The 24,771-nt window shown below is 42.4% G+C and overlaps 1 protein-coding gene across 2 annotated transcripts in view; it reads left to right on the top strand.

The window, feature by feature from the left end:
• The window catches only part of COL4A6 (collagen type IV alpha 6 chain), a 140,504-nt gene that overhangs the window by 107,434 nt on the left and 8,299 nt on the right, over positions 1–24,771 (top strand). Inside the window, exons 17-39 of one of the 2 annotated variants that reach the window (XM_075107210.1) lie at positions 1,096–1,165; positions 1,903–2,013; positions 2,853–3,002; positions 4,620–4,706; positions 5,600–5,760; positions 6,760–6,939; positions 7,531–7,714; positions 12,733–12,804; positions 13,226–13,333; positions 14,459–14,680; positions 14,924–15,085; positions 17,110–17,280; positions 17,983–18,126; positions 18,401–18,526; positions 18,842–19,023; positions 19,294–19,357; positions 19,876–19,950; positions 20,343–20,450; positions 21,225–21,332; positions 21,761–21,832; positions 23,139–23,264; positions 23,624–23,740; positions 24,520–24,681. In XM_075107210.1, coding sequence (XP_074963311.1) covers positions 1,096–1,165; positions 1,903–2,013; positions 2,853–3,002; positions 4,620–4,706; positions 5,600–5,760; positions 6,760–6,939; positions 7,531–7,714; positions 12,733–12,804; positions 13,226–13,333; positions 14,459–14,680; positions 14,924–15,085; positions 17,110–17,280; positions 17,983–18,126; positions 18,401–18,526; positions 18,842–19,023; positions 19,294–19,357; positions 19,876–19,950; positions 20,343–20,450; positions 21,225–21,332; positions 21,761–21,832; positions 23,139–23,264; positions 23,624–23,740; positions 24,520–24,681 — 2,962 coding nt within the window. Of the gene's footprint in view, positions 1–1,095; positions 1,166–1,902; positions 2,014–2,852; positions 3,003–4,601; positions 4,707–5,599; positions 5,761–6,759; positions 6,940–7,530; positions 7,715–12,732; positions 12,805–13,225; positions 13,334–14,458; positions 14,681–14,923; positions 15,086–17,109; positions 17,281–17,982; positions 18,127–18,400; positions 18,527–18,841; positions 19,024–19,293; positions 19,358–19,875; positions 19,951–20,342; positions 20,451–21,224; positions 21,333–21,760; positions 21,833–23,138; positions 23,265–23,623; positions 23,741–24,519; positions 24,682–24,771 lie in introns of both variants that reach the window. The other variant, XM_075107209.1, reaches the window with a different exon arrangement.

Genomic DNA, 24,771 nt, shown 5'->3' with positions numbered 1-24,771 from the left:
CATGACTTGCAGTTGTAGGTGCAGTCTCTCTGGTCTCCTTTGTCCTTACGCCAATGCCATACTTACTGGACAATTGAGGCAAGATTAGATGGAAGGAAGTGGATAGTTGCCAAGGCTGTCTGAAGTCTTAGGTCTCAGATCTACAAGTATTGGCAAGCCTGAAAAGAATGGGTTCAATTTCTTGAACTGGAGATAGGCACCGCATAGCAGACATTTTCTGGGTATCTCACAACGTGGGCCATCAGACATCTGGAAACTGAGTGGAAAATGGTTGGGTAGTAGTTTGCTGTGAAAAGCACTTACCTGTGGCCAAGAATGGTATATGGCTGGCAGACATGTGAAATGCAAGGACTGAAGGGTTATTTTTGTGCAGAGCACATGGAAGAAGTAGTAGTTCAGGTTTACGCAGAGAGGGGTATTACTGGAAGACGCAACTGAGTGCACTGCCTTGGCTCACTGCATGGTGTTGATATGATAAATATGACTGCAGTTTGGACAACAGTCAGATTTTGCACTTGCTGTTTGGAAGAGGATTTGGTACTGCATTAGTGTGACAGGAAGAAATGATACTGCAGTTTGTCACAACTTGCTTGTTCTACCTGGGTGATCGTATGGATGAATCCATTTTCCTGGAAGCTCCTAGTATTGAAATTCAGGATTCCAAGGCAACAGATAGCTGCAGTGATGAATGCTACTAAAAATGGTTATGTTCATAGCAGCTCTCGCTTTTACCACAAGGTGAACAAATACAATCTACCTGGTATTAGTCAATACGCTGATATGATAACTGGTCTCCAGTACACATGGTATATACACGTCCATGCTTCCTGTTGAGGTAACGGATGCCTTCAGAGGACAGCTGGATAGTAGCAAATACTTTATGTGAAGCAGCCAGCAGTTTCATCAGACAGGAAGTAGGTAAGTCAGGACAGCAGATGATTGTGAATAACAGAGCAACAAAGTGAATTCTTCACCAAGACAAAGAAGGATGGTTAGTCAGTGAATGAGCACAGATGTCACTGCCACAATTTCCTGACAAGCAGCCTTCCTCTCCATCGCCCATCTGAATGTGGCATGAATCTGTTTTTTCTACAGGGTGAATTAGGTGACATCGGTCCCCCAGGCCCTCCTATCATTATTGACAGGGAAGGTGTAGTCATTTCAGGTACACATTTCCATTTTGTTTTGGAACTTGTCTGAAGCACTTTTTCTGATCAAGCTTTCCTTCTTCCTCTGTTTTACCGCTTTTCCACATTGTGTATTGTGTCTAACCCATCCCTTGTTATTTCTCCTTTAATTTCTGTATTGTTGGCATACAGATATATTCGGTCCCATGTTTATAACTTTAGAGTTTACAATAAACCTTTCATCCCCACATTGCAGAACGATACGTTTCAAGGCAGAATGAAATTTAGTGCCTGGGAGGCTGACTGTGTGTGAGCACGGGGAAGTGCTGTGTTTCTGCCTGTGTGTCTGTCTTCACTGTACGAAGGAAAAATGGCTTCCTCGTGTTGCTGGGAAATGGGTGCTCTGAATGTCACTCTGCTATTATTTGTCGTTCAATGTGGTAAGAATATTGTTGAGAATATGAGCTTAATTAATGCCACAGCTGAATGAGGCCTGGATGGGAACAGTATCTGAAGTTATAAAGGTAAGGGGACAAATTGTATGATCTCTCCTTTTGTTCATCCTTCACAAGCAGTCAAGTTTGAAACAACCTCTAACAGGTCAGGAGGAATTTCCCCATTATTGTTAACTTTGGCTAACAGGCTTACTGCTAACGGCTTTGCAACCTTTGCTGTCAGTCAGATCAGTGGCCACCGGCGTAGTTGACTGAACAGAGTCTTTCAGCAGAAATTCTCATGAGATTTTCCTCCTTGTTTTTCTGTATTTGCCTAATAGGTGCCCCAGGTGACCCTGGAAACCCAGGAATACCTGGTCCTCCAGGAGAGGAAGGGATCAGTGGTTTACCAGGCCTTCCAGGAGCTCCAGGCTTTCCAGGCCCGGAGAGAGGTAAAGCAGCTGCTAACAGTGCCCTTAGGCTCTTTTCTGTGTTTGTTGCTGAGAAGACTCTGGGTAGTGGCCTGGAGATGGGAGAAGGTGTTGGAGCAAGCCTCTCCTTGCTCCTTCGGCTGGCTGATTTGCAGATTGCTGTATGAGACATAGGAGGCAGGGATGACACACAGGGAAACTAAGTATGTTGACTTGGATGGGGGCAGGATTAGTCCCACAATGATTACAGCCCAGGCAAGTCTTCAGGTGTGAATATTTGGTGTAGCAGTGTACACAGGAGGTTGGTTGTTTGATTTCCATTTCCAATTAGTTGGTTGGCAGAACCTTTCCTACATCTTAAATAATAGCAAATGTTTTTGAAAATTATTTTTTAAATGACTTTCCATATTTGCAATGGAGAGCTAACAGATTGGCCAGATAAACTCACTGTAGGTAGAAAGATGGGACCTTTGTCCCATCAAAGATCTCACTTGGAAGTTTCTGTTTCACTTGAATGTCATCTGTGAAGTCCTGGTCTGCAATGATCTAGAGGGTAGGAACTACTAAGAAAATTATCTCACTCAAAGGAAATCAGAAAATAAATAAACCACAGTCTTACATAGTTAATTGTCTAGCTGATCAGTGGGACTCAAATGCAGCCCTGTGAAGTTTTATAGATGACCAAAGGAGAGTGTAAATGGGAGCCAGTTGGTGCCTCCGACTAATATGTTGTGTGCAATTATAAATTGCTCTGTGCTAACGTGGTTGCAGCTCAGGGCACAACAGTAATTTTTGTAACATTAAAAATGCTAGAATGTATTTGCTGCTGGAGAGCTGCTCATTGTGTCATTGTTGTCTAGATGGAATGGGCCCTGGAGGGTCTCCAGGTATCCCAGGTGTGAAGGGTGAAGTGGGAGAACCAGGAAGAGCAACGATTGGATTACCAGGCACTCCTGGCAGAGGTGGTTTGCCGGGTCTGCCAGGAGCACCAGGTTTGCCTGGCTCACCACGTATGTATATTTTTAACATCTATTTTTATATTGGATTCAGAGTGAAACAAGACAAATAATTTTTATATTTATTTCTTTGCCAGTGAGGATTATTCATCTGTAAATCTTAAATGTTTCATTGGCACCTCATTGTGATCGTAACTCACAACCTTAAATATATATATCAGCAGTCACTCCTCTGAAGTAAGAAAATACAGCTAATTGTTGTTAAAGTGGTAGCCTGAGAGACTGAAGTACAAGGTTGTGTAGACATAATTTATGCCACAGAGGACTTTAAAATTCTAGGCTAGTCTCCTACTGGCTTAGGTAAAGAATAGACCATGACCTTATGAGCACCTGGAGTAAATGTCTAGTCTTGTGAGTAGGTATTTTGGGTACCAGGAGTCAGACAGGATGCCTGAAGAGACTGTTTTCAGATGTAAGGAAATGTGATTTTATTTTTACATGTTTGTTTGTATAGATGCCCTGATTGGATTAACTATGCATTGTTTTGTTTTCCTCAGAAATTGAGTGTTACATGAAAAGGATTGATTTTACACAAACCTTGTGTTTTACCATTCTGCCATGAATAGAGTTCAAACAGCCTGTTTTATTTTGGAGAGCCAACCTTTCAGAACAGGGCATGCTCCAGTGGTGGAGCCGATGAGCATGGTCTGATGAAATTATTTTCTGTGGAGAAGAAATAAGTGCTCTCTTATCAATAACTGTTTGCTAGTCAAACCCGGCTCGTTTTTCTGCAGAGTCTGTAAAGCTCTTGTAGCTGTTTTTAGCTGATGGTTGCAGTTTGTTTCCATGGAACATCAGACGGGTGCTGGTCAGCACTCCGTCTTACTGTTGTCATTGAGGGGAAGGGTTTTCAGACACAGTAGTTTTAGATTATGTTAGATCACTTGCCACTGCTGTTTCTGTCACTCATGTTTCATTCTATTCAGCGTATCAAGAGATGTAGAAAATAATCCTACAGTTATAAAGTGAGGGACAGGGAAAGTCCCCTTAACCTTTTGGCCATTTAGTCTCTTTCCTGAGCTTTGGCAACTTAATGAGAAGTTGAGGAGCTCTGCAGAAGGCAGGTAGCCCTGGGGATGACTCTACCTACCATGCCAGCAGCAGCAGAGACACTGCTTGTATATGATAGCTTCTGTGCCAACAGAAAGGGCAATAGCCAGTCGTCACAATCACCGATTTGCCCCTTCAACTTCTATCCATATGAGTCTCAGCTTCTCCCAGAGCTGTAAAGGCACATCTGCCATGAACCAAGTCATTTACCCTTCTTTATACAACCTGTTCACAGTTTGGTTAGTTCTTCGGCCAACTGTTAAGGCTCTGAAAAAGTGCAATGGTCAAGCAGTAGAGGAATGAATCTCTGTTGCATCCACATTGTGAGAACTTTTGCTTTTCTCTGTCAGAAGCTAAAAGCAAACATATGGCAGAGGATTGCAGCCTGTGATACCAACCAACTTCCATCTCCTTGTGTAACTTCCACAGCTGCTGTTTGATCCAGTGCCATTTCTGTCAGTTGTATAACTGACATTATAAGTAATTAATGAGATGGAAATCTAGCCTTCTCAGGGCTTTTGCTTGCCTTCTTTCCTCACATAGGCCCTTCATTCCCCTCAGAGACGATCCTGGATGGAAGGATTGGGGCCCCAGGGGAGCCTGGACAAAGAGGGCTGCCAGGAGCTTTGGGTCCAAAGGGGTACAAAGGTAATTGACTCTTCTTTTGGGAGGGCCTTTTAGCAGTTGTTGGGCCTCAGAAAGATATTTACACATGGTTAATATCCTAAAGGATGAGGTGACAGGGATTTATGACAAATCACAGGAGGCCGAGATGGATTAAAGGAGCCGAGAGTTGTGCCCAGTACTGCCAGCAAAATCCTATTTCCTACTTCCTACTCTGCTCAGGCGAATAAGCAGATAAATATCTCATACCCAGAAAATTAGCTAAGTTAGTTATACTTTAAATCTATAAGACATAATAAGCCTTAGAAATAAAATTTTGTTCATTGCTTTTTGCAATATAGGCGGGAAATGACAGAGGAACTTCATTTTATTGTCCTCCGTGCTAAAAATGATGAGAATTTGGGTCTTAGTGCGTGACAGAACCAGTGGCAAAAGCCATGGTGACACAGACATCACTGTGCTTTGTGATTGTTTGGATCCATGACCAGTTATGATTCAGGGAAGCATAAAGATATCCAGCTGAGGGTCATTTGTAACCTGCTGTGAGTAGGGGTATGGATTAGCTTTCTCTGACATCTCTAACTATCTCTTCAAAAAACCACAAGACTTCTGTCCTAAAACTCTCCTAAAACCATCTGTTTAGGAGAGTCTAATCCTTTGGGAAAAGGCCAAAAAGTGCTGAGGTTCATGCTGCACATGATAATTTGATGATGGGCATTGCATAGAAATTAACCTGGACAAAACCTGAGCTCCACTTGCTTGACACTCTCATCTCCTGAGCAGAGTAGGCAAAAAATCAAATCCTATGGGAATGGCTTTGTCCTAATTGAATCAAATACTGCTTTTGGAGCTCTTGCAACTGAAAAGGGTCTTAATCCAAATGAAACTGAGTTTGGAGCGTTGACTATATTTTCCAGGAGAGGCAGGTGATTGTGCTTGTGATGGAGGAGTTACACGAGCTGGTCCAAAAGGCATCTCAGGTCTACCAGGTCCATCGGGAAGCCCTGGTGTGCCTGGGATTAAGGGCATTGGTGGAGACCCAGGCACTGTGGGTGCACCAGGACTGCGGGGCCCTCCGGTAAGCCAGGAAGAGTTTAGATTTGTTGTCAAAATAAAGGAGAAAAAGTGCCCATGTGCAATTGCTGGTGCTGACTGTAGTGAAAGACAATCACAGTTTTTTGCATAATTCATCTTACTTGTTTGGATTAAAAAAAAAAAAAAGGCAGCCCAGATACTGATCTGTGGAAAGAATCTGAGAACAGAGAAATTATCACCTATAAAAAATGGGAGAAGAAATGGTTCTTAAGTTCTGAGAACTGCACATTTAGCAGTCAAGAGAGAAATAGTAACAATTATTCATCCCAGGGCTTCTTGGCCATAGGCGTACATGGATTAGACCCAGGGTTCTTCCTAAGCGAGGGCTGGCTGGGGAAGCAGATACACATCTGCATGGAGAGAAGGCCTGAAATATCAAATGGTGAAATCTTTCCACACCATTGCTCATAGCTATAAAAACTGTGTGCCATAAATACAGTCTCCTTCTCAAATGCTATATGCTAAATACGTCAGTGAGAGTTGAGCTGTGTTTTTTATGAAACAGCAAACACAACACACAGCATTTTCCAAAGTGCTGAGCGCTGCTCATTGGCACTATTTACTTTTGAAAATAGTAGTCCATAAAGATACCGGTCTTTTGTCTTCAGGGGATATTTGTCAGCATCAGTAAATGCAGCACACCAAGTCATAGGGAAGAAGATTCAATACTTGGACCCTGTTATATCATGAGTAACATAATACTCCCAGATGCCATCCAAGATTGCTGTCACCGTAGTGTTATATACCAGGGTTTGGCTTGCCACTGTAATGCTGTAGTGACTTGGTTGAAACATTTGGAAATAATCAAAGCTCTTTTTTTTTTTTTTTTTTTTTTTTTTTTTTAGTGTACTGTATACAATAGGAAACCCTGTGGAGTTCTCTCGAGCTCCAGTCATTGTGTCCTGACCTCATATGACATTTTTAAGAAGCAAAGCCTTTTCTCTGTGTGTTCATATTCCTGTTTTTTTCTTTTGGTCTGTAGGCTTTGGCTGGACAGCAAGGTCTTGCAGGCCTTAAGGGAGAAAAAGGGGATTCATCCTATGCAACAGGCAGAGGTGCTCGTGGGGACCGTGGTGCAACAGCACCCAGAGGACCTTCAGGCATCCCGGGAACCCCTGGCAGGGATGGACTCCCAGGCTTGCCAGGCCCACCAGGCCCTCCAGTAAGTTCAGGTTAATTTAGCAGCAGTGCTTCAGAATTGGAATAAGGAACAGAGACAATAGAAAGGCCTGGCTTACTAGTCCTGATTAGCCCCATGGTAAGTCTCCAAATACATATAAAAAGCTCACAGCCCCTGAGCCCAAATTTTTGGTCAGGATTAATAATTGGCACTGATTATGCCTCTGGCTACTCAGTCAAAAGATAAAGTTCCAATAGTGGGGTAGAACCTAATGTTGTTTTACGTTGTGTCCTAAAAGATAAAAGACTGTAGGCATAGTTATGAGTCAAATCTTGGAACAGAAAACTCACACCAAAATCTTCTTAATTAAAAAGAAAGTAAATGCCTTTTAGAATATGTAATATTTACATTTTGGCAAATACAACATAAAATGTTACTTTTAATAGTCATTGAGTTTTCCTGCATTTTGAAATAATGATGGATAATTTACGGTGGTTTTCACGTACCTTCCCAGGCCCATCTGAACCTTGCACAGAACCAATCAAACTCTTATGCATCTGTTAAAATGGTAGTGGTGTATATTGTTTCTATGTATCTTTGATTTTCAGCTGTAATTGTCTTTGCTGTGCACAGGGTGATGGTGGGCTAGGTTTCCCAGGTGAAAAAGGACTGCCAGGATTTCCTGGCTCCAAGGGCCCTCGTGGAGAACCTGGTTCTCCTGGCGTTGGATATCCAGGTCCTAGTGGAGCTCGTGGGCCGCCAGGTGACCCAGGAATAGATGGTTTTCCAGGACAAGCAGGACTTCCAGGCCCTCCAGGTAGGTGTCGCTGGGTCTGCTGTTATTTGAAGAGGTGCAAAGCTGCTACACATCAAATAGCACTCAGCTTACTGCTCTGCTTATAGCCAGGCCAAAAGATTGCATTAGATTAGAGATTGCTCTTTAAATTAATTGAAACTGGTTTCTGGGCTCACCAGATCTCACACAGCTGTCACAGCTTTCTCAAGTTGTCTTGCTCAGGAGGACACAGGTAATGAGCAACAAATACTCAACCAGTACTCAAATACTGAGTATTGGATGGAGCTACTCACTGTCTATCACTGGAGAACCATTTTACACCAAAGGTAGTTAGGAAGATGGATAAAATTAGGTTTTTAAAAAGCATGGCCTACTTCATTGTCCATGTAAAAATAGTATCTCACTGGTATCTGAGACTTCTGATTCAGTTTTCTGAACTATTATTATTACTGAAATACAAAATGCTCCAAAATTTTTTAAGAAACTGTAGTGCTTTGTGTGTATGGGCAGGCGTTGGTGAATAAGACATTGTCATGGCAGTCAGGTAGGGAGTTCAGTTATGACTGGTGCAACCAGCTCTGGGCTGTTAACTTCCTGAGGCACTACAGTTTGGCTCAGTTGGTATGTCATTATATGTACCTAAAGCATACCATAACGACAAGTGATAAAGTCAGTAGATGTAGGTTTGATAGTGTTTCATGTATGATGTTTTATGTCCATTCTCAGAGCTCAAAGTGAGTTACATGGAAAGTCATTTGTCTGAACATTTATGGAAAATGTTTTAAGAACAAAATGACTACAGAGACCTAGTCCCGATGTCTTGATTCCATGTCAGCCATTTAAATATAATTTAAGATAAAGAGTATTTTTTTTCTTTGCGGCTGCTGATTTTCAATGTATTTTCCATTCTGTGTATACTTAGGCTTGTAACTCTGTCAGTATCAATAATGCAGAACCAATAATACATCTGCAGGCATATTTTTGTTGCATAGGTTTCTGGGCTGATAAACTGGTGTTCTGAGTTTAAAAACCTTGGCAGTAAGACCACTGCAGTATGAGGAGTCGGCAGAGGACTCTTAAACCCAGAGGGAGGTGAGAGCTAGGCCAGAATAGCCCTGGGAAGGTTGCACAGACATGCTGGATGGCATGTTACCTCACATCAGTGTCATGCTGAGTTGTTGTTATGGGGTGAGGAGACAGCTAGCATTAATGTCCCCCTGGAACAGTCTGCATAAGCTTTTTTTCCAATTCAAGTCACATGCTAAATGCTAAAAGCTTTACTAATTCATAGCTATGAATGCTTACATCTTTGTTTGGTAAATTGTCTCTTACAAAATCCACTAAATTAAAATTGCATTGTAAGATAAGTAAAAGTAAAACGCTCTGTGCATGATGTGAACTCTAGATATTCTGCGGAGCACATCAGAAGCCAGCTTATTATGAATGCTACATCAAAGCTTTGCTAACAATGACTGGTCCTTTGTAGAAGAGTATCTATAGTCAAATTATGTGGGAAAGTGTGAATAAGTCATTAGCCGGTTCAATTTGTACCTCCATAGAGATGTGTAAGAAAATTTGTGAATGCATCATTCCCGCCATACAAGGAAATAATTTGTGTACATTGAAAGACCCTTTGATAGTGTAAGTTTCATCTAATATTAAATAAATGTGGGTGGGTGGAAGAAATAATAATTTCTTACACTGCCCAGAGTGAAAGGCCTTATCATGAAAATGAGTAAAGACATTTAAAAAGAGGCTATGACCTACAGAAGTTGCCACGTCAAAATCGCCACTTAGGAATTTTGCTCGAGTTCATGCCATGTGCAGTAAAACAGGGTGAAACAGTCTTGCTTTGGAAAAGTCTAACTCAGTATTTTATAAAAAGCTAGGCTGATTTTACCTGGTATTATGAGATTACTCAAAAATTTTGGAATTGTTCATAGTTCGCTTTTATGTCTGACATGATGGTTTCATACTTGTTTAATGTCCTTGAGACTGGGATATTATTTTGTAAAGTGTGATAATGTAGGGTATTAAGTAGCTGGGGAACACTAAGTTTTGCTTATATAATTTTTACACTAAGTCTTGCTTACATCATTTTGCAAAGTGCACAAGGAAACAGGCCTAATTGCATTTGAGTTATCCTCACGTGAAATATCCATTGTTCAAGTATTCTGCTGCTGGCTAATAAAGTAAAATACAGAATAGGCTATTGTACAGAGTTGTTTTTGCAAAACTCGCGTAAGACAGTCCTTAAAGCCGTGTGATGTGAGTGCAACCATATTACTTAAACTTCCCTTTCCATGCCAGCTGCTGCCCTGAATGCTTGCTTTTTGAAAAAGTATCGTTTCTGAGGACCTCAACTTTTTATTTTTAAAGCATTTGGCATCAGGCCCACACAGTATCACAGAAGATCAGAACTGGAATTTTTATTTTGTGTCCCCACCATTTAACTTTTACTTTATCAAAACACCCTGTCAAAGTGTACCCAAGTGCAGGCACCAATGTGTGTGTTCTGTCTTGCAGTCATGGTGTTAGGTGCCCATATCCATTCAAGCATAAATTGGATCATGGGTATTTTAGTTTTGAACCTCTGTTCTTAAAGCTAGTGCTGACTATAAAGATGAATTGCTATCACAGATGAAAATAGAGCAATCTTTGACTTTGTGTATAAATGGAAGTGTTATTGCAACTCTCTAGATGTTGTCATGAGTTTAGTCATTTTTAAGTTAATTTTGCTATCAGTGAATGCCTTATGTCAAGATAAAAGTAATGAATTGAGAACTGATCTTTGGTTCTCTCACATCAAAATAGAAAATGTTCTGATGTTTCCTTCAGAATTTGTGTAGCATCTCAATGCATGAGTAGATTACACATCCTGAGGAATGCATTCCCTCTCATTCTCTGCTACATCCCACTTTGCACATGAACCTCACTTGTTTCTTTACACTAGAGCTGATACCTGTTAGCAGCCCCCAACTAGCTGGAATTTGAGATTAGGATTGTTCTTTCTTCTCACAGATCTGAATACTGAAATCAGTTACACAAGTCAGAAAAATGAAATAATGAAAATTAGGGTTGAGGGTGCGATAAAAGGGGGTAGAAATGTGAGGTCAAAGCAGAATCACTCTGTCATTTGGCACCGTGAGAAGAGGGATGCTCAAATCTGCCTACCCTGACTGGGCTTGGGGGCTGGACCCTAAACTGAAAGCTTAACTTTCCATTCCTGGTTGGATGTAGGCATTGAAGTCAGAAGATTTTCACACAGCCTTTTGTGAACTGAGTTGGAATCCAAGAATGTCATTGAACCAGTTCTTAGCATGGTTTCAACCAAAAAAATTCATCAGGTTCTTTACAGCCTTTGCACCAGGAAAGATATATTGGATTACTTCATGAATTTTGTCCTGGCCTATGTCATTTTGAGACCCTTATTCCCACTGTCAATGTCAGAAGCAAACAGCCATATTTATTATCCATACAGAAGTCCACTGATTTGATTAGATTTATGCAGGAAATAGTTTGACATACAAACTGTTAATACAATTTGTTAGCCATCTGAAAATGTTAATCTTTTCTGAAAAGAAGTGTCTAACTTGCGTCGCTGTGCTGGAAGGAATACCTCCAGTGTTGCCTGATTTAGATGAGATTACCTCCTCGGGACTGAAAGCAGTCACGATTTGGAGTGCTCTTGTGTGGCTGACGAATAAATTTGACTTGTCAGTCTGGGAATGGAGCTTGAATAGAAGAATCCTGCAAAGAGAGTTGTAAGGAAATGAGAAACAATGTATCTGTGATACCTGATTGTCTCATCTTTAATAGGCCTTGTGGTTAATGCCAGATATGAATTAGCAACTATTGGGCGACAGTGCCGTTAGGCAGCTGTTCCTCTGTGCCTATAAAAGTGTTCAGAGTAATGAAAAAAACCACCTCTCTTCCCCAAATTTGCTTTAGTAGTCATCTTCTGTACGTAATCACTCTGACTAAATAGCTTTCAAAGTCCTTTAGATTTTCATTTTTAGAAAGTATATCTATGACAGTTTAAGGCTAAGCCAGCTGTTATAGCATAGGAGCTAATTCCATAGTTCTAGCACAGACTCCTCTTGAAATAACTGGAATAATTTCTGGAGGTGGAAAGTCTTGAATTAGTTTTTGTGACATTCATTTCTGTGACTGTGTGAATGTGACTTCAAATTGTCACTGACCTTCAAGGAGGAGTGTTGGAAGTGTTTGAGATCTCTCAGGTAAATCTGATGCGCTAGCAACTCTGATAATGCCACATAAATTTCATTCCGCTGAAGAGGGGTTGCTAGTACAAACAGCCTTTTTTTGAGAGGTGGAAGTCAGTCAAAGAGCTTTGCAATTGCTGAGTCTTGTTTGCTGCTAACAAACTTGTAAGCCATGTGGTTATTTCTTAGTCTGATAGACTGGAGAAGAAGCAGTTGGAGCGTAAGGCTGAAATAAAACCCCCTATCTCTTCCACCCTCCATGCATCCATCCATCCGGCCTAAATGCCTGTCCATATTCCCTAGATATGTGTTTTATCTTGCATGTGTGCATTTATTTTAGAATTTCACACTATAGCGTACTGTTTATATACAGTTTAGAAATATCCTCAGTCTTTCAAAGTTAGGAATGCCTGTCCGCTCCCACTGATTTTGAAAGCTCTCAGCCTGGAGTTTAAGCTCTCTGAGGCACAGACTGCCTTTTCAATGCCTGTTGCATAGCCCTTACCGTAGGGAGGGCCAGTTGCTGAGTGGAAGCTGTGGATATCATGCTACAAGTAGTCCACAGCAGTAGTTGCTACCTTTTACTGGTCATGCAGTAAGTCGGTAGTAGGGATTGGCTTAGACAATTGCCAGGCTCTGAATGCCTTTTCTTTTCTTTGACGTTGCATATATGAGATGTCAGCAGTGTTTGCGTAACTTCACTCACAGCCACTTTTGATGTGTCCTGTAAAAAACATCTGGATGCTAACTGTTCCTCTTCTGACTGTCTCTCTGGAAGGGGCTGTGTGCAACCTCCGTGTTTCTTTGTTTTAGGTATCACCTTACCCTGCATAGTTCCTGGAGCATATGGGCCCCCAGGGACTCCCGGCTTTCCAGGATTGCCAGGTAGGCAGACAAGCTGATTGTAGTGTCCTGGCTGACTACCAAGAAGCACTTATTCTTCAAGGAAGATAATACCTGCTAATTAATCTCCCACAAGGGATAGTTATTCCAGAAAGTTAACTGGCAGAACAGTGTTCCTTTTTTTCCCCAAAGAGATTAGACTTAAATCCCATGGAGGATCCTAATGACTGCACCATTTTTTTCCCTTTCAAGTAGCCTCTGAACACAAACCCTCTCACTCAGTGTTTGTGTAGCTGATGAAACAGCCATAGCTTTGAGACATTATTTAGCTTAAATTGTGTATCCAGGGAGTGTTTTCAGCAGAAGCTTCGGAGAAAAGGTCTGATCCTGTTTTCTCATGCTGTGTTTTTGTCTTCCACTACTTATTTGTTAATATTACTTATTAATATATTTTTATCCTTAGGACCCAAAGGCATCAAAGGCTTTCCTGGCATTCCAGGCCAACCTGGATTACATGGGTCAAAAGGACAGCCAGGGTCTCCAGGAATAATAGGCTTGCAAGGGGAACCTGGTAAGGGGGAAGTTACTGGAGTTCTTTTTATTGTCTGATTAATGTATACAATATTTTATCAAAGGAGTTGTGTGACCTTCTGGGGCACTTTGCTGCCTGGTACGTTCGTAATGCTCCATTGAGAGCTCCATTGTACTTCTTCCAAACGCAGTCTCTGGAAGCAAATTGTTGCAGCTTGGAAGAAAACAGAAGAAATGTTTGAGATACTTGTTACCTGCCTATAATATTATATCGCTGCTGGAAGAAAAGAGGACAACCAACACAATTGGTTTCCTCAGAGACCATCATAACGTGCATTGTTACAGGTTTAGTGTAAAACTTGTTTTAAGCCATGTGGTACTCTGGTAAAGGCATGCTGTACACAGTGTTTGGACCCATTTTAGCTGTGGGAATTTCTGATGGTTGTGTAAATAAAGAGCAAGAAGCAGAGGTGGTGAGGGAAGGTTCCTAAAGCTAGGTTGCTGTGTATCCATCAGGTTTCTCTGGATATGGCTGAAGAAATCTCTTACCCTTTCACTACATTAAGGGGGGGTGCCATCTTTATGGGGTCACTGATTTCATGACATAACCCCTGAGCAGTGTGACACATCACACAGCAGTGCGGTTTAGTGTCTGCTTGGTATGGGGAGATTACGTTCCAGTCCTTGTACTAAGGCTGCCAGAGTCTTCTGCCCCGCAGTGCCAGAAGTTCTCTGACATAGAGGGCAGAGTAAGAAAGGTGTGATGACTATAACTTCTTTGCAGCTTTTGTGATTGGTAGTGATGGTGAGATACTGCCTGTCTGTAGCCTGAAATGGCCATCTTCCTCCTTTTTTTGTCCTTATTGCCTAATCTGCCATCTAGTGAAACCAAGCTTGTAAAGCTGCAACTAGCTGCAGCTCCCAGATGCTCCTAAAGTATTGTTTTCTTTAAAAAAAAAAAAAAGAAAGGATATTCTGTTTTATACATTTTCATCACTTCCTGTCACCAATTATTGTTTCTAATTCGGTACTGAAACATTCTGCGACTTTCCAAACAGCTTCTTCTTACATGGAAATTTGTAAAATGTTAATTTTGTTAGAGATGCTATTGGAAGCAGATATTCTGTACTTCTGCTCAGTGACATTTACTGTTTTTCTCTTTAAGGCTTCCCTGGGCCTCGAGGAGAGCAAGGGTCACAAGGACTTCCAGGACTGGATGGAACAGATGGTTTGCTTGGGAAAATGGGTGCTTCAGGCTTAGCTGGAATGAAAGGAGCTCCTGGAGATGTATTTGGTGCCGACAGTGGAGCCCTGGGAGAGCGTGGCCGACCTGGACTCCCAGGTGATAAAGGTCTTACAGGTGATCTTGGATTCCCAGGGTCAAAAGGTAAGTACTGGTACAGCATGTATCTGGGAACATCAAACTTTTCTCCTTCAAAAAACTTTCCACTTTCCAATCTCTTTAAGATACTGTGTTAGCAGTCCTCTAAGCTGCTCACAGGTGGTGATTTGCTAGTTTTCTCTTAGAATCTAATGCAACTCAAAGGCTTTTATTAAAATTGACTCTTTAATTTAAGAAGTGTGATTATTGATTTATTTGTTCTGTAACCTCTCACCTCTCTGTTCTCAGGGTTAGATGGAAGACCAGGACTCCTAGGTATTAAAGGCGAGCAGGGTAACCCAGGATATTCGGGTGCCCCTGGATTGCGGGGACCTCCTGGTCCTGGAGGTCCTTTTGGCATTAAGGGAAGACCAGGACCCTTGGGGCCAGCTGGCCTTACAGGAGCACCAGGTATGTCATGTTTTCAAATGAAGACAAGTAGCTAAGCTGAATGCTGCAGTGTTGGGGAAGTGTGGGAGAGAGTTGGCATTTTCTATAAGTGAGCTCCTACCTCTGGTTAGGGGTAACAGAGTGCAGAATTTGAGCCTTTTGCCTCTGACTCCTGGATAACTCCTGCCTAGAAGTAGCGTCCCAAGGCTGTAAAAGTACAGCAGAGAAATAGAAGAAAGCTTTTTAAATGTCTCGATATTTTTAACTTCTCTGGTTTTACATGCTGGCTGTATCATTGACTAATCTTCATCTCCCATTTTCATGAGGAATAATTTCTAATACATGAGGTTGCTTGAAATATGACTTAGATTGAAAAACTGTTGGCTTTCTCAGAACAAGCACTTAAGTCTTCTCTGTCTTTCTCTTCCTTGGAGCAGAAGAGACATTTCTTTCCCTTCACTTTATGGAGAAAAAAACCCACCACTTGAGTACAGCAGTATCTCTCAAGCTGCACTGACTAAAGTGTTTCATGATAACAGTATATACAAGACTTGAAAACCAAGCAAAAGGGACCTGGAAATTAGTAGATAATGCTCTGTGACATAACTTTATTCTGACATGCACAATGACAGTCCTGGAGTGCAGTGACAACAAATGAATGAAAGCAGTAATGTCATCTGAGATTAAAATTCTACAGTTCTAAAGTTTTTTTATTTTGACTTTAACATTGCTTTTGCCTCTCTATTGGTTTTCATTTTTGGACTGTATGCCGTATCTGACTTTCCTTCAACTGTTTTTAAAAGCCCCCCATTGCTAGGATGACAAGCTCCAAATGATTAAGTTTTTTTGCACCTGTAGTCTCTCCGAATCATTAATTTCTGTTGTACCCTTGGTCCTTCTGTTTACATATTTTGTCTGCTTTTTTCCTTCACCATGTTTCTATTTCATTTATCATCAACTCTCCATTTCTGATGTCACACTGTTTGGTTATGGGTTCTTCACATAGGCTGTCAAGGTGAGAAAATGCAGTGTAGCATAAAAGCTCATGGACTAACAACCTGGCTTTTAATGCTACAAGAATTGCATTGACTGTAGGTGATACTATTCATGATGTGGCTAAAGGTGATAATTTTTTTGCTAATCAAACCAGAAGGCAAAGAGCCATTGTAGTGAGAATGCTCAGACAGTAACAAAGCCCGAGGCCTATAAGGAAATCCTTAATATAAATAGATGTTAAGTGTGTGTGTTTTCTTTGTCGTCTTAAACAAAGCAGCCATTTCATCTTCTGCTTGAAAAAATACTGTGTTGTAGCTTAAAACGTTTAAGCCCTGAGTGTAACAAAACTTGTATATTGGGTGCTCCTGCTGCCAGTAGCCATTTTTCAGAAGTCACCTGATTTTTCCTTCTCTTCCTCTCTTTGGATTTGAGCATTCTGTTTTCAATGGTTTGAGCCTTTATTTAAAATTGTAAACCATTACAAAGCTTCAGCTGGAAACATTCTGAAACATTTAAAGGCAAAACAGTACATAGGATGTTGGTTTTGTGACAGCACAATCTGAAGCTTGTTCCCTTAGTGAGCAATTTGTTCTTGAGAGTAACACTTTAACTACCAACGTGGAAAAAAACTTGTAAAAAAAAAGCCTTTCCAATTGATATCTGATTCATCCAGAGGATGGGGTAGGTAGCAGAAGCTGGTGTTAATGATGCTCCCTATTCTGGTTTGGCTGCCTTGATGGTACAGGTAAGACTGGTGCACTACAGTTCAGTGTCTGCTAAAGGAGACAAAAATGGATACATCATACCAGGTTTCACTCTTGCCAGTTGTGCAGTGGTGTAGGCAGTAACTCTCTCCATTGGTATTTTATTATTAGATGACTAATGCTTTTGCAGTTCTAAGCTTTATGCCTTCTAGTAGGCTGCATGTGCTAGAAGGTCCATTCATCATATTAAAAACAATGCTGTGTTTAAAGAGTTTGGGAAGCTGAACACATATTGTCCTAGTGTTTGTGTGACTTAATCTAGTCTTCTTTCTTGTATTGATTCAGGACTTCCTGGAGCCAAAGGCTTGCCTGGGGATGTAGGTCCACAAGGCCCTGCTGGTATGAAAGGCTTCCCAGGTCTTGATGGTGCTCCAGGATCTCCTGGGGAAAGAGGATTCTTAGGGCCACCTGGGCCTTTTGGTCAAGATGGACGTCCAGGTTTCTCTGGCCCAAAAGGTATGTGTTCCAGTAGGGGCACAGTCTGAGATTACTGCGCCCATAAAAAAAATAACCTTGTTAATACTGATTTTAGGCCCAACTTGTCAGAAGAGAATGAATTCCCAACTAGTGTTGTAATGCATTTGTTTGGCTGCTGAGTTATGAATTGTGAATGATGGATTTAATTATGAAATCATGGTCATAAGGAGATGGGTCTTGAAAGACTTGGGCCTTTATGGACAACGGATCATGTGAATCAAGATAGAAAAACAAGAAAATTGAAGAAATGACAAACAGTGCATGAAATTTGTAGAAGGGAGAGAATGAAGCACAAGCGAAATGGGAATTAAAAATTTACAATCTGTATGGTTGTTAAGCACCAGTACAATAGTGGGTTACTTGGAGAATTCTGTGTTATTTTAGTCAGAGGGCAACCGAGCTATGGACCTGCATTTGCTCTCTTGGAAATGGATTGGGTTTTGCTCTCCTGTGGAAGCAGGAAGGACTGGGCTCTCAAAGGTGAACTGAAAAGTGCTGATTGAAAGTATCATGAGGGGGCACCCATGAGATTGGCAGTGCTGTGCTTGCACCATGAAGTTTTACCACCCAGATTTGGGTGATTGGCCAGACCCAGGCTGCCCCTTCCTGCCAGCTAGGTGGGTGTGCAGTGTACCAGAAAAGACTAATTTTCTGTTTCTATTTCTCAACTTTCCTTTACAGGCGAGAAAGGGTCTTCTGGCCTGCTGGGTTTCCCTGGCATGCCAGGCCTGCCTGGTGTCCCTGGGGTGAATGGGTTTAAAGGAGCTCCTGGCACAGTTGGAGGAAACGGGAGCCCTGGAGTTGTGGGACTCCACGGTCAAAAAGGTGAGAAACAGCTGAAAGGCTTTCACTGGCTGTGCAGCAGAGGGACTTAAGAGGCCCTTCTGAAATGTCTGTGTATTTAATGTTTTCTTCTTAATGCTACGTTCTTTTCTGCCTTGTGAAATACTTTGGCCTTGTTGACAAAGATGGCTGAGCGCTTACTGATGAATTTGCATCAGGAGACGTTGAAGTTCTGGCTTTGTCTGCAAGCTTCTAGTGTTATACCCTTTCTCTGTTAGATTATTTTGCAAGATTTCCTGACTTCTTATTTCTTCAGGTGACAGAGGTGATGTAGGTCCACCCGGTCCTCCTATTCTTGGGCTTCCAGAACAAGCGCTGCAATTCAAAGGAGACAAAGGAGATCCTGGATTAGCTGGACTTGGAGGATTCCCTGGACCTAGAGGTATTTCACAACATTGTAGTTGGTTGCCAGTATCAGTTGTTCAGTAGCTGCATTTATTCTCAGTGGAGAACGGCCTGTCCTTTTGACAGCACCTGCAGTATTACCATTTTCTGTTCTGCCATTCACATTCTAGCAAGATTTGCATATGGCAATTCCAAATTTTGAGAAAACAATTTTCCTTTGAAGCTCTGTTCTGCAGAGGTAATGCCATCCCTTCCTCCTCTTTAAGGGGAGCTTTGGGTAAGAGGTCAATTGGCCCAAATGAGCTGAATGTCTGTATTATGAAATTAAATTACACTCTATTGTATAACCCAGGTGATAAAGGAATCCCAGGAAGCCGTGGACAGCCTGGTCTCCCTGGTCCAGTTGGGTCAGCAAGCAAAGAAAAAGGTCTTCGTGGTGAGCCAGGCTTCCCTGGTGCAGCTGGACAGCCTGGGCTGCCAGGACAGAGGGGTACACATGGTATCATAGGATTTCCAGGAATGCCAGGAGAGAGGGTAAATACCTTCTTGAGTATCATCATCTTCTCTAAGTGCTATTAGGAAAATCCAGTGTTCTAATTGGTACTCCTGTGGCAAAGCAGCAGAAGGTGGCAGGATTTTTCCTTACAAAACATCCAGATTGTTTTTGTGTGGCTCATACTGTTGAGTGACACTTTGGATAGTATTTCTTCCTACATCTTTGCGGTCTGTTACCCTACATGACCCAAACCTGGAACAGCAAGAATAAAAAGCAAAAGCTAATTTTGGGTTGGATTTTTTTTTCAGGGTTCAGATGGTATCATAGGAACACTTGGATACCCAGGATCTATTGGTCTCCCTGGTCCGAAGGGTAAGAAATCTTTCATAGTGTACATGGTCTTGCAGTACACACAGTCCTAATATTCATGACTAAAATGAATATTCTAGAAGTGTCCATTGCTCTCCAATGGAGCGACTGGCTCCGAAGTACGTGTGCCCTTGTAAGGGGCTTCATTCAGATGAGACCAGTCCCAAGCCAAATGCCTAAATACTTTATGGCCCTTTGAAAGTTTGGCCACAGCACTGTGTGAAGCATGTTGGACAGTACAAGAGGCACCCTTCTCTCTCATCTCCTTGTGTCAGAAGTATAAAGGGCGGGATATTGTGGGATTCCCCATAAATGTTTGTCTTACCGTGCATTTGCAGGGGTGAATTTGCATCCATTGCTGTGTACAAGCATTTGCAAACTCAGGTACATCACTTGCCATTGCCATGGATTTAAAGTATAGGCAAGGTTTATTTTCATAAACAAGGATATTGAGCAGCCCTGAAAACTGCTCCCCATAGTCAGTTAGGGAATGGCCTCCCCACCTTGTCTTTCTTTTCCAGGTGACAAGGGAGAGCCCCTTGGTGCTCCTGGCAGTACTGGACCAAAAGGAGAGCGAGGAGACCCAGGGTTCCCAGGTAAAGTAGCGCTTGATTGCTCACTTCAAGAATACAAAATTCTAGAGATTAAACAGGATAGCATTGCCCAGTTTGGGTGTTCTTGTAATCTATAAATTTAAATACTTTAGTCTTCTCCTGGAAGTGAGATTTGAGGAGTCTGGAATCCAGGTGGGGCACAAATCTGGATGATAATGAACATGTCTGAGAACAGCCCAGTTCTAAAGCTGCATCCCACTTAAATTCTTGAGGAGGAACTTGTGAACTTGCATTGGTATTTGGTGTCCAGGGCCCAGACCATAGCTATGCAGACACAAGTGCTGCAGCCTCAACATAGCGAGTTTCTCATTCTCTTCACACCTTCCTCCAGCCTGACCTGTGCTGTAGCATGCTGTCTGTTTTTATCCTTTCAGGAGAGAGAGGGAGAGAAGGACTCAAGGGTGAACCAGGTTATCCGGGAAACACTGGGGTGAATGGACTCAAAGGTGGCCCAGGAGATCTTGGCCAGGAAGGACCAGCAGGTACTGGGCTAGGCATCTAAGTTCTGCAGTTCATGGTGTGACTGTGGAACAACCTCACCTTGTTGTTTCCTTAGCCCTGGTTGGCCTGTCTCAGCTGGGGCTTAAACAAGAAGGTTGACAAGATGATGGGAATTTTCTTTGACACTAGTATAAGGTGTCACATTGTCCTGTTGTGACCGATCCTGTGGGTCAACCATGTGGTGAATCCTGCAAAATTCCTAAAACCCAAGGAATTATTTTAACAAATAGGGAAAACCTCAGTTAGATACAAACAGCAGCAGCTTCTTTGCGGCTGCTTATGGGCAAGGCTGCTCTAAAATCTTCCATTGCAACGCTTCTGTCCGTTCCCTCTCTAGAGCCAAACCTACCCAGAAGGGTAGCTGCGAGTGTCTTTGGGTAATGGTGTAACTAGCAGGTAAATTCTCAAATTGTTATCAAGGTTAAAGATGGGAGAACAGTGAAAGTCATTATTGGAATATTTTATTTGAAAAATAATTTAATTACTTATTCAATATGTGAACTGTTCCAGTGTGTCCCTTGGTGGGTGATGAAGAATGTCATTGCTATAATTAAAAGAAAAAGCTGTCAAAAAAAAAGGTTGATAAGTGCTATGCCAGTAGTGGTAGTGAGGAGAGATTTGGATCTGGGTTTGTTTCATCTAAATAGCAGTTTATTCACCCATCTTATGAGTTAAGTGCAGGAGCTGTAAGATGGAGCTGTGAGCTGTTCCATCCCGGATATGTAGTACAGGAACATTTTTCTGCTTGTTTTTAGGAATCCCTGGAAATGCTGGGCTGAGAGGAAGCCCTGGGCCACCAGGGCCTCCAGGGCAGCCAGGATCTGTTGGATTCCCTGGAGCTCGTGGAACAGCAGGACCTAAAGGTATATCTGGAGCCTGCACATGGACGGGAGAAATTCGGTCAGAAAAACAGTGTTTTGGCCAAGTATATCACAGCAGGCAGGCAGCACTCTTATGTGGGGGCCAGCTGTGCGTGGGAAATCAGCTCATTTCTTGGCAATGTTAGTGCAGACACCAGCTGCTAGAAATGAGCAGAGGAGTGGTTGGAAAAGGAGAGGCTCTCACTTGTTTTGGATCACTGGTGGGTGTTCACTGAGGGGAAAACCGATGAGAGCAATGGGAAGAGTTTCCACGAAGGGGGGCCTGTGTGAAGGAAGACTTTACATACTGTGCTCCCCTGTGTGTCAGAATTCTCCTACACGTTATAGTCTCCATGAAACATCTTATGCATTTCCACCTAACTAGATTATTTGCTTATTCGCTCACTTATGTGTTCCCAATGTCTCTTCAGGGTTTCCTGGATTTCCGGGTTTAAATGGTCTGAATGGCTTGCCAGGAACGAAAGGGTCTCCTGGAACACCAGGTAAAAGAAATGTGCAGTAGCACATGCTATGTAGCACAGCTATGCAGTAGCATAGATGGGGAAATGCATACACTGGTTCCTCATTAGAGCAGTGTTCCCCACAAAATTCCCCTATTTCACCCAGTTCTGGATTTAATTACAATGTGAAGAAAAAACTCAGGTTATTGAATGTCCATGAACAAATTCTTCCTTAGTGCCAGTAAGAACAGGACGCAGCCTGTGGAGCAAAGAGGCTTTTCTGGGGATGCTTGTCCTTGAATTCCTGAAGGATTATGTCGCTGCTGGAAAGTCAATGGAATGAAATCATAAAACTCTTCCATTTCGAACGGATGTTTGATTTTAGCAGGGCAGCATCAAATGCTTGCTTTGAGTTGGGCTTAGTGATAGCATGTTTCCTTAATGCTGTCCATAGCTCTCCATTATAGAGAGCTCAAGAAAAGCATCACTGAAATCAGAAGCTGATTTTTTGATTGGATTCTGGATTCTGCTTTTGGGAAGCTTCTTCTGGATTTTTTAATATTTTTAACCATATGAGATAGAATGTGGTTGTCTTTTGCAAAAAGTGTTTTATTAAATGTGAAGAGGTGGAGAAAGACCTTTCCAAAGAGACTTGTTTAGTTACAGTATTCTTGTAAAACAGCACTTAAAATTTTTTGCAGACATTTTATACACAAAAATGAACAGTCTTGATGTGTACAACTCAAACGATACCTGTGTTTTCTTTGTTTTAAATATTCTGTATTTGAAGGTAATGATTTACAGCCTGTAGATCCACCACAATCTTCCTGTCTGAGAGAGCTGCTTAGTATTTACGCTTACCAGAGCGACATGCTGAACACCTCCCTGCAGCTCTTCCTGGGAGCCTCTGCCCTGCGCCACTTGTGCCCCAGTGTGTCTTTTGCAGTAGTCTGTGGAAACTTGCCGCTCCTTGTTGGAGCATGAATCCCACTGGATTATTTAAAGATCAGAAGCTTGAGTCTATGTTGCACCCTCTTGAGAGACACAACATACAGGCTGGCAGGCAAATCCTGTCATAGGAGTGCTATCTTCACATCCTTGCGCAAGAGCTTGTGGGAAGACCAGAACAGTCATATGCCTCTCACTCAGCATCTTGCAGGTTGCTCAAAGTCACTGTGCACAACCAGAGTAGCACGAGGCACCAAATCTCTTCCTGTTGCACTACTGAAAATAGCAGAGAGAGTAGTAAATGGCTAATTTTTTATTACAACTCAGTTTGTGTAATAATTTAACTGCTATTAGGCAATTTGAATAGGCTCTCTTATCTTTATTAACTGTGTTTACTTAGGTCTGAGTGAAGCTGGACTGAAAGGCCCTGCAGGTCTGCCAGGTCCAAAGGGTGAAGAAGGTTCTCCAGGCTTCGGCAGAGGACCTCTAGGATTCCCTGGACCAAAAGGCTCATCAGGAGACGTGGGTAAATACTGATGTTCTGGAAGCCCAACAAGATGTGTTGCAGCTCTCGTTAATGGGTTGCATGGTCAGCAGAAATACCAAAGAGGACTCCTAAAGCCACAGAGGTTTTTAGTAGCTTGATAAGTAAAAGTTAAATCTGTGATGTGGCTGTATATTTGAGAAACAGTTGGCTATATAGTTCTTCACAGGGTCGGTACCTCTCCTAAACAGCAGAATGTAGTCGGTTTTCCCCTCATGTAGCAAGATGTCTCTTTTTTGCTCCTTAACAGAAATGCTACTCGGCCACTACTTCTGTCCATGTCTGTGAAGATCACTGAAGTGCGTGGTGTACATTCTTTCACTTTGTATTTCTTCTCCTAGGTCCCCCTGGTCCTGTGGGACTGCCTGGCTTGCCAGGAATACCTGGACCTTCTATTCCTTCTGATATACCTGGGAGACCTGGGGATGCTGGCCATCCAGGAGCTGATGGGAGTTCAGGTATGAAGAGAGGCCTCCTAAGGAGAGTGGGCTAGCTAAGGGGCTTTCTGTTTATTTATGTGCTTCCTTTGAAGAGCTCTGATGGGAAATGACTTGGATGAGTATCGTCACTTTAATAACCTGGGGTTTAGATCAGGGATCGAGAATGAGAAGATCTGTTTTCAATTCCTGCTATTGAATCCTGTTGGTTTAGCCTGTTACGAAAGCTCTCGAGTCCATATTCATTTCACCTATTGTGGTAGGCACTAAAATAGATACTTAAGTCCAGTGTAGTATGTCTAACATTGGACACCAGCTCCATTTTGGACTGTAGTTTCCACAGCTGTGATCATAGGCTCTGTGTGAAGTTTAGATGTATCCTGCGTGAGCAGCAAAGTTGCATTGCTACTTAGAGGTACATAAGAAGCACTTGCCGTAGGGTCAACAGCTTTATGGAGAGGCTGAGACTCTAGGCCTTTCCCTGGCCGAGGATTTGAAGCCACTGCTCTTGTTCTCCTAGGGAATGTCTGAGTCACCAGGCTAGCTACCAGGTGGGGCAAGGGCTATGCTCAGGCCTAGAGTTCGAAGCTAAATTACTGTGGTTAAAAGGATTTAAAAGTTTATGAGACCTAAGTAGATATAAGCAGGTGGGGTCTGGTTCTTTTCTTTCAGGAGGAGGACACCCCTAGAAATACAGACACCCAAACAATGACTGTTCTCTAGAAAGACGTGCTGGAGATAGCCCAATCGTTTACTTTGCCCAAGGAGCAGATTCTGCTAATTACTCCTGTTGTCTCTAGGTCTTCCAGGTTCTCCAGGACCACGAGGGCCCCCTGGCCCAGCTTTTGACCAAGGTGACACAGGCGATCCAGGTTTCCATGGTGTTCTTGGCTTGCAAGGTATTAAGGGTGATGTGGGACCCACTGGTTCAGTTGGACTCCCTGGAGCATCTGGATTCAAAGGTAATCTTGCCTTGAAAGGGTCTGGGTGTGGTTTGGCAGCTGTCACCTTGCCAGTATGAATGGCTATCATGTGGTTAGTGTGACTGCTTT

Source organism: Phalacrocorax aristotelis, chromosome 11, assembly GCF_949628215.1.
Source record: "Phalacrocorax aristotelis chromosome 11, bGulAri2.1, whole genome shotgun sequence".
In the NCBI taxonomy this organism is placed as follows: Eukaryota; Metazoa; Chordata; class Aves; order Suliformes; family Phalacrocoracidae; genus Phalacrocorax; species Phalacrocorax aristotelis.
The sequence above is the reverse complement of the archived record's forward strand: the minus strand, read 5'-3'. Positions and strand labels throughout refer to the sequence as shown.